This window comes from Topomyia yanbarensis, chromosome 3 (genome assembly GCF_030247195.1).
Source record: "Topomyia yanbarensis strain Yona2022 chromosome 3, ASM3024719v1, whole genome shotgun sequence".
Classification (NCBI taxonomy): Eukaryota; Metazoa; Arthropoda; class Insecta; order Diptera; family Culicidae; genus Topomyia; species Topomyia yanbarensis.
Window position 1 is genome coordinate 268,121,058 of NC_080672.1, and position 9,111 is coordinate 268,130,168.

A 9,111-nucleotide genomic window follows, 5' to 3' on the forward strand; every position below is an offset into this window, starting at 1 on the left:
GTTCAATTTGATAATTCAAACCTTTTTATGAAATATACCGAATTTGTCAGGAAGGTATATAAAAAGTTACATTGAAGAATTGGTTTTAGGGTGTCATCCATAAACAGCAAGCAATAATGTTGAAGGTATTAAACGAAGATAAAAACTTTGTATCTTTAGCGAAGTTGTTGGCATAGTCGTGTGATCGCACGATTTGGCAAAACAACCCCTCATACAGACATTGTCCAAATTTGTCGAGCTGAGTAGATTGGTAAATAAGACTCGGACTCGGAAAAAGTGTTCAAATTTGACCCAATCCTATACATTTCTTTTATAAGAAATGTTAAACAGGCCGTACCAGTACCCGGCCTAAACCCGTTCCGATCCGGACACGGGGATAACAAAATCCAAACCCACCCTTTTTTACGCGTATAAGCTCCGGTAAAATACATATTTATATTGTGCTGACGATGACTTAAACTTGATGCAAGGACGCGGTGTTAGGCATGGAGGAGTTTAGTGCAAGAACGGCCGAACTCCAAAAAGCTTGTTTCGAGGAATAAAGGAAAATAAAAACTATCGAAAATATTTTTTTTTATATTAGCTATATTTTTTTTTATATTAGCTATATTTTTTTTATATTTGCTATTAGAATATTTCTTGTTTGTTTTGGAAATAGGGATATTATTTTAATGAATCATTGATTACATAGTCTTGGTGATATATTTTTTTCAAAATCATCAAAAAGTTCGGTTTTGAAATATAAATCTAGAATTTTCAAATTATAGATTACAGAACACTGTGATTATCTTCTATTCATAAAAACTTTTTTATTTTACTAATAGACATACTTTTGAATTTATTGAGTTGAGCCGTTCTTGCGCTGAGCGTCTCATGTGTTGTTCTAATAAAAGTATGCTATTTACTTCGCGGGGGGAAACTAACTTATGAATGCTGAATCGATGATTAGCTTCCCACAGAAGAAAGAATGAATGAAACAGAATGGAGTATGTTGGATTTCGAGCACAGATTAAGTTATTACAAAGGAGTGGGGCAAGCACTGTAAAAACGCGGACTTTGCAGTTTTTACTGTTTGACTGTGGTGTATTGGATTGCCAATCACTTTATTCTGAATTAGACGGAATCAAACGTCTTATAGTGCACAACGTTTTGAAATTATGCTTTATTGAATGTTCTTAAAACGTTTGGTAACTTCCTATTCCTAAATCTGCATCATTAATATTTCAAATTTTTGACCTTTTGCTTTTATTATATATTACTTTATTCCATAGGATTTCTTGAGTAGCGGTTCGGAGCAGGATCTGTCGCAGTTCCAGGCCTCGGTGACGCCTGCATTTCAATCGGTAGCTCTGGTGCAATCGCAATCGGGCCAACAACTGCATCATCACAATTGTATCTCGCCGAAATTTCACCACCGACGCAAGATATCGTTATCGGCCGATTTGCTGGTTGATGATATGAGCTCGTTTGAAGAGACCGTGTCTAATCACAGCGTTGATGATCTACAGCAGAACTTGGTCTCGCTCAGTCCGTCGTCCTCGATACTGGACGACAATGGCTTCAATGTGGACATTGACGAAGATTTTTCGGATGTGCTTGGTTCATCGAGAAATAGTGCAAATGGTGGAGGTATTTCTTTGCCACAGTATTCTGCTAGGGATGAAGCTCGTGACATCCGCAACTGGCAGAAGATCACGCTGCCCGATGGGAAAACGCGAGAAATAGATATGAAAGTGATCGAACCGTATAAGTGTGTGTTGTCCCATGGTGGATATCTGCACTCCGGAGGACATAACGCGATTGTTGTGTTTAGTGCGTGTCATCTGCCCGATCGTTCCAGGGCCGATTATCATTATGTGATGAACAATTTATTTCTTTATGTAGTGAAAACCCTAGAACAGTTAGTTACTGAGGACTATGTATTAATTTATTTACACGGGGCTTCAGGCAGAGGCAACGTTCCTCCGTTTCCTTGGCTTAAAAAGTGAGTAGTTTTTTAGTTTTTGCGATAAGGAATGTTTCAGCTTAAATTTTGTTATTTATTTTTTTCTCCCCTAGGTGTTACCAACTGTTGGATAGGCGACTTAGGAAAAGTTTGAAGAGTCTCTACATGGTGCACCCCACCTTTTGGCTGAAGTCGATCGTCTGTGTGGCTAGACCGTTTATAAGGTGCGTATATCCAAATCATATATACTAAACACTGTTTAATAACATAACTCATACTAAGGTTGTTTGGAACGCTGAGATGTTTTATATACAGGACTGGCGGCCCAATATTTACCCGTGTCGCTAAAAAGACAAGCATAGGGTCATTTGGCGTAATACCTATTGGTGGTTAGGCATAATGGACATTTGGCATAATGAACATTTAGCATAATACTTATTGGGGAGATATTTTTATTCACATTTTAAACCGAGGGTTCGCTGCTATACCCGTTATACAATCCATTAAGTTGCTTAAAATTGGAAACAAAGGTAAATATTTTCGAATCCATTACTTCGCTGTGTTTACCAGCTCGATGAGCCTCAGCACACTCGACAGTTTGCAGTACACTCAAGTTTTTTTTTACGCGGTTTTTTGCGCGGTATTTTTTTACGCGGTTTTGATTTACGCGGTTTTTGAAATTTACGCAGATTTTGGAATCAACGAGGTTCCCTTTATCGCGGATTCTTAAATTTAAGTGGTCTTCATTTACGCGGATTTTGAAATTTACGCGGTTTTCATTTACGCGGATTTTGAAATTTATGCGGTTTTCATTTACGCGGTTTTTGAAATTTACGCGGTTTTTGAAATTTACGCGGTTTTGATTTACGCGGTTTTCATTTACGCGGCCTATATCCCCCGCGTAAAAAAACCTGAGTGTACTTCCTGCTGAAGTTCTTCAATTATTTTGTAGAATCCTGGCTTCCGATCTATAGTTATTCCCCATTGTCGATGGAAAGCTTCAACCTGGTTCCATGTATGAGGAACATTAGACTTCACACTTTCGCACACTTTCACGGAGGAGAGACTGGTTCGGATCTCACCAGTAGCCCATTTTTGGCGATCCGTTTAGCTTTCCTGAGTACATAATAGTCTTCTCAGTACTAAAAAATTGTTCAAGTCTGATGGTGCAGACTTTTAATTTGTGCAAAAGTTTCTGGAATTTTCTTCGACGAGTGGAAAACCAGAGCTTACAACTTTTTGAATTTCACAGGATTATTGCTAAATAAGGCTGTCGTTTTTGTATGTTTAATATGGCCCCACACATTTTTGTGCAAGAGAAAAAACATCCATTGTGCTGCGCTCCCGGAAACTCGAGCTTGCACGCGTTTATGATTGCTTTTTCTAAATAGCTGAGTATGACCGATGGATTCAACTTAATATCTAATGTTCTAATGACCGGCGCAGTGCGTAATGTTCCATCCACAATCCAGTATTTGGCATTTTCTAATCTTTTTAACCGTTCCTTGGTGCCAAATATTAACAATCCATTTGGTCGGCCCCTCACTAATGTCTCCGTTTTCAAAGATGTTCGTTTGCGAGCTCGATGGACACTTCTACGTTGAGTGCGTAGTGAGTTCCAGTAGTGCGTTCCATCTTCCTGTAAATAAGATAAAAGGATGAATATTTCAATGTCCCAATAAGCGGTTAACTTAAGCGGTAATTATTCCGAATCGCGGTTTTTCCGAAATCAGATTCTTTTTTTGAAAATCCAAATGGTTTATTTTCAGGAAACGCATGAACAAACAATCGGAGGGAAAGTCTTAATAGTTTAAACTGGAAAATTAGTTGTTTCAACTCTTTTTTACTAACAGTCGTATTGTTATCGATAATGAGTGGTAATGGGCAAAGTTAGGGTGATGCAGTTTGCCGTGTCCGATTTCAAATTTTAGGTTTGTTTGGTCTTCAAGTGGATAGTACTACCCTGCTATTCACGACATCCGCCGGCCCTTTTTAAATGCTCTATTCTATAATACATTACATCTACTAAAACAGACTAATGGCACAGACTTGAGACAGATTCAGAGCAGTTCAACTGTTTTATTTTAAATTCTAAACAACGAATAGAACCCACGAATGAGGGGTATGATGATTTTATGATTTCAAATGACAGTGATTCCCGTGATTCCGGTTAAACCTAATTGTTCTTACGGACATCTGTGTGGGATACAATTAAATGTAGCTTCAGTTTTTGATACACTGTAAGATTAATTGGTAAAAACCCACGGTGAAAAAGTGTACAACGAACGACCATAGTAGACCAGCGAAGGCACATTTTATCGACCCAAACAAACTGTCAAAATCCGGAGCCAAACGAACATGACGTCATGCAATGCAAACAAGCCGAATAAGTATTGCATTTTTTTAAAATGCATTTTGTTATTCACAGTAGGCTTCACTTTTCATGTTAGCATTTGTATTTCACAATGTTATTTAGAAATATGTTTATTGTATTCTACCTAACTGCATAAAAAGCATTTTACTTATGCAACTTTGTGTTTTTGAAGAAATTGTATAATTTGATTGTTTTTCTTTATTTCTTGTATCAAATGCATAACTTCTCTTTTGATTCATATATTGAACATCTTGAAAAGTTATTTTGATAAAAACAGATAATCGAATACAGTCGAGCACGTTCGAGGTTAAACATTGTTGGGTGATGCCAGTTTAACATGCTTGTTTTTTTCTGGCTACAGCCAGTTTTAAGGCTAGTTTACAGTTCGGAAAACGTGTCACGGGATTTTGGTCCCTGTGTATTTTAAATGGAGCTCGGGATTTCAAATCCCGTGACGAGAAATGAGTCTACACAAAAATGACAGTTTTCATGAAGTGTAAACCCAACCGAGGGAAACATCACGGGATTCTAAAACTCTCCACACACAAATCCTGCCGGGAACAATTCAACACAAGTTGTTTCCTACAGGGAAAAATGTATTTTTATAAGGTTTGCAATTCGCTGCAAGTTTGATACTGTTTGTATTTTTAAGAAGCAGCAGAGTTTTTGATTTGACAGTTTGGAGAGATCTCGGCGGGAAATTTTCCCTGATCAAATCCCGACGCAAATCCCGTGATCCATTTCCCGAACTATAAACTAGCCTTTACGGTTTTTACATCTGCAAGTCTATTGCTATGAGTCTCTATACTGACGTAATGAACGTAATGAATGTCTTTCCAATAAAACTGTATATTAACCGACATTTGCCATTATATTTCAGTTATGTATGTTATAAGAACATTGGCCCAATATCTGCTTCCTTTATAATATGTATATTTATTTCAAACTTTGCATGCATATTCTATGTAAAAAATACCTAATCCCTACGTTGAGTTTTTGAGATAATTTTTTTCAATTAGGGGTTTTTTACTCAGAAAATGACGGACATGATTTTTTTCAAGTAAAATTCCGCTTTTTTATGAGTAGAAATCCCCCAAATTGAAAAATTATCGCGAAAACTCAACGTATTAGGTATTTTTTACATAGAATATGTATGCAAAGTTTGAAATAAATCGGTTAATTAGGTACATGTACATCATAACTCAAGAACTACAGGACCAATTATTTTGAAATTTTGCATTATTCTTCAGGCAATGTTTCCTGTTTTCTCGATTTTTGAATGTTTCATGAAACCGAAAATCCGATTTTCGTTAAAAATCAGTTAACATATTATTGTTAAAATAATAATTATAATAATTTTGCAAAGCGCTCCTGTAGTTACCTGGTCAATGATGTGAAGAAGCACTGTGCGAAATTTCAAAATGATTGGAGTAGAAGATTTTGACATCGCGTTTTTTGAGGTGCCTCCTAAGGATTCACTACCAATTTTCTAATTTTCTAATTTTCAATTTTTTTTGCAATGAAAATTTTGGAAAATATTGTTCAAAAATTGCAATATTGTATTCAAATTGACCGAATAGATTAACACTCTATATCGCCATTTTTTGTAGACGACATATTTCTTTCACCGAAAATACCGAACCCCCTACCTTAAGCATCGCGACGCTGCCCATAAGAGTATTTCTATCAAAAAGCTGACCAAAATTCCAAAACTAAAATTTTAATAATTCCCGTATATTTGATTGTTTTTACATTCTTAGATACTTGTAGCATAAAGTGTCGGCCAATTTGGAAATATATTGAATATGTACGATCAAAGATAGCTGTTAAAACATTGCCATTTTCTGCAAACTGTATTTATTCGCAAGTGGTTCGATGAAAACAATTGTTTCGGGGCCTTTTCTGGAGGTTAGTGTTATCAACTAGAAACACGATATGGGAGCCAATAATGTAGGTATGTAGAGTGAATTGAATTCAACTGGATACATGCAACTAGAAGTCATAAGAGAGGTTTAATAAATGGCTCGTTTTTTTAAGGATTTTACACTCATCGAATTTGGCAGAAAGCATTTTTTTTGTTTTTTTCTAAACCTCTTTAAGAAGAAAATGTAATATGTGTGGAAAGCTTAGGGTTTCTCAAATCATATAAAAAAAAATCATGCATCCTCACGCATTGAAGATTTGGGTAGTTTTCAAGTTTGAAAGTCTTTAAACTGTGTTTTTCAGATTTTCCAAAATTGATGTTTTTCTTAAACATTAGTCAGAAAACATTAAATTTGTTCTTTTGGATACTGAAAAAGATAAACGAGAATTTCAAAAAAAATCTTTTTGAGCTGGTAGAGCAATGATTCTCCCGTAAATAGATATCATGTTATCGTTCGTAGAGGAAAAGCTCAAAGACCCCCTCAAGCGTCTTGTGGATTTCTATAAAGTCTTAAATATCATTTAAGCTGCTTTAAGGTAGCTTAAATGCAAGTAGGTAGATTGCTGTAACCATAAGGAAAGGTTTGTCGATGAGAACAAAGTTTGGTTGAACTCAACTATCAAGATATATTTTTTGGTCTGAATGCTCAACTGCAGGTCCGTCCTCTAAAGCAGTTTTCCAAATCAAGCGAGAAAAGTAAGCGATGGAGAACCCTGGATCTTAGAGAAAATGCACCATTCGATCAGACCATTATCAAGAACATCACTGAAAGCCCATCAAAAGCGACAGATTTTAAAAATGCGATTGTTGTTATACAGCCCAATAATGTACACCAACACTTTCTAGAACAGGCTATAGCGATATTCGTCGAAACCAATGTTTCGAAAAATAATACAATGTTATCCATTCTGCAAACAAACATATCTTCCCTTATTACTCGCTTTTAAAGACGAGAGTGATTCGGATTCATAAAAGTTTAATGTCAATGAAATAATTTCTAACATTGAAAAAATTGATTATATTATGTTTGAATAAAAATATCAAATATGGTAATTGCTGGCGAGTACGCAGCAAAAAAAATCTTTCAATTTTACGTTTTGCCAAATGTACATAAAAGGAGCGTCTCAATTCACATAAATTTAAATTTAATCACATGTAAAAATGTGAGTTGTTCGGGTTTTTCTAGGTCATTTAGTCTGAGTTTTACACCAAAGGAGTCATAATATTTAATTTTACATATCATAGCGCGTAAATCTTATAATCGGACAGAAAAATACATCGCTACGTTGTTTACGTCAAATGCAATTTTCATTTTTTCCAAGAGTTTATAGCTTAGTTGGTAAACCGATTTCCTTCCAAGCATTTCATGCTCCCAACCAAAGGGTTAGAGTTTTTCTAACCACAAGAGGTGAATGACCCCATGGCTAAAACCTCTATACAAGAAATACAAAAAAACAATGTTAATTTGTGAAGTGTATTTTAGAAAGCTCTTATGTTATTGTTAGGTGAACATTACTGTAAATAAACATTTATTTAGACTATTTGACGTACAAGATGACCGAAAATCCATCGAAATAATTTTGGTCACATTTTTACATAACATACTCCTATGTGCGCTGTTAGCGGAGACTATCCCGATATACGAATTTCAGGTTTCAAGTTAACGATAAATAAGAGAGTGTTTTGTTTATTATAGTTTGTTTTGCGATTAAAGTTTTTCTTGTAGTTGTTTTGATAATATTGTTTTGTTTCAGCTCAAAATTTTGGCGCAAGCTCGTGTACGTAAAAACACTGGATGATCTGTACCAGCTTGTGCCCGTCGAAAAAGCAGCCGTTCCTGATAAAGTGAAGAATTATGACTGCCGGCATTCCTAACTTATATCGCAACAGTGTAGCAGAACAACAAGAGATCTCAGTCATCATGATCCTCGCCGTAATCATCTTCATCTTTGTCATCTTATAGAAAGCAGCTGCTGTGGCGGTATCAGCTGACAAACACCGGCTGTAAGGTAGGATTTTCAATTTAGTTTATGCTGCATTTCCGCCTACAAGCTACCATATCGACCTAGTCAGAAATGTTCGTCGTACGTGTTATATAAGTTAGTAGTTTCGGTATTGTAGGTAAGCATAGAATATGATATACAGCAAATGATAAGCAATGATTTCATCGAGAGCTCCGCGTAGAATTACAGAATACATTCGAATTTATTTTGTAAGAACGAGATTATTAGATTATCAGATTACTTACTGTTGGTTCAAACAATTGCTTCGAGAAACCAAATTTCGAATGAACAGCGATAGAGTAATACGTATCCAAAGCAAATTTACAAGCTGCAAGGTCATGATCTTGTAATTTGAAATAATTTCGCTGTTCAAAATCTGAGTGAAATTTCTTTCTGTAACAGTATGGTTTTCATGTGTATTAAATAAAAGTCAACCACTCATGCATATCGAATAGTCTATGCAAGACTCATTTATTCATTCGCTTTTCTGTTCCTCACGGCTGCATCAGCAAGATGACAATCGTTCGATCGAGTTAGTTTGTTTATTAAACTTAGCACTTTTCCGTGCCTTCGATACGATCGTTTGTTACCAAGTGGAGTTAGCACTCCACTGGGACGGTATCCACCACACGCCCTATTTAATAATTTTTAAATTTTCGTCTATCAGTTAAAAATTTAAAGAATATTTGTTAATAGAGTTGATATTCTATAATGATATTTTATAATTTTATTCTCTAGTTTTATAAATGTAGAATGGTAATTCATATTGGTATTTCGTAATGGTAGTCTATGACGTATATCAATAATTTGTAATGTCTATAATTTATAAATCAGAATATTATTTTGTAATGTTATCCTATAAGCT

General features: G+C 35.5%; 1 protein-coding gene across 1 annotated transcript in view; it reads left to right on the top strand.

The window, feature by feature from the left end:
- LOC131690614 (protein prune homolog 2) overlaps positions 1–8,741 on the top strand; it is a 29,434-nt gene extending 20,693 nt beyond the window's left edge. Inside the window, exons 3-5 of the mRNA XM_058976519.1 lie at positions 1,272–1,984; positions 2,059–2,169; positions 7,998–8,741. Of these exons, the coding sequence (XP_058832502.1) occupies positions 1,272–1,984; positions 2,059–2,169; positions 7,998–8,118 (945 nt within the window). The 3' untranslated portion in view covers positions 8,119–8,741. The remainder of the gene's footprint in view (positions 1–1,271; positions 1,985–2,058; positions 2,170–7,997) is intronic.
- Positions 8,742–9,111: the final 370 nt, after the last annotated feature.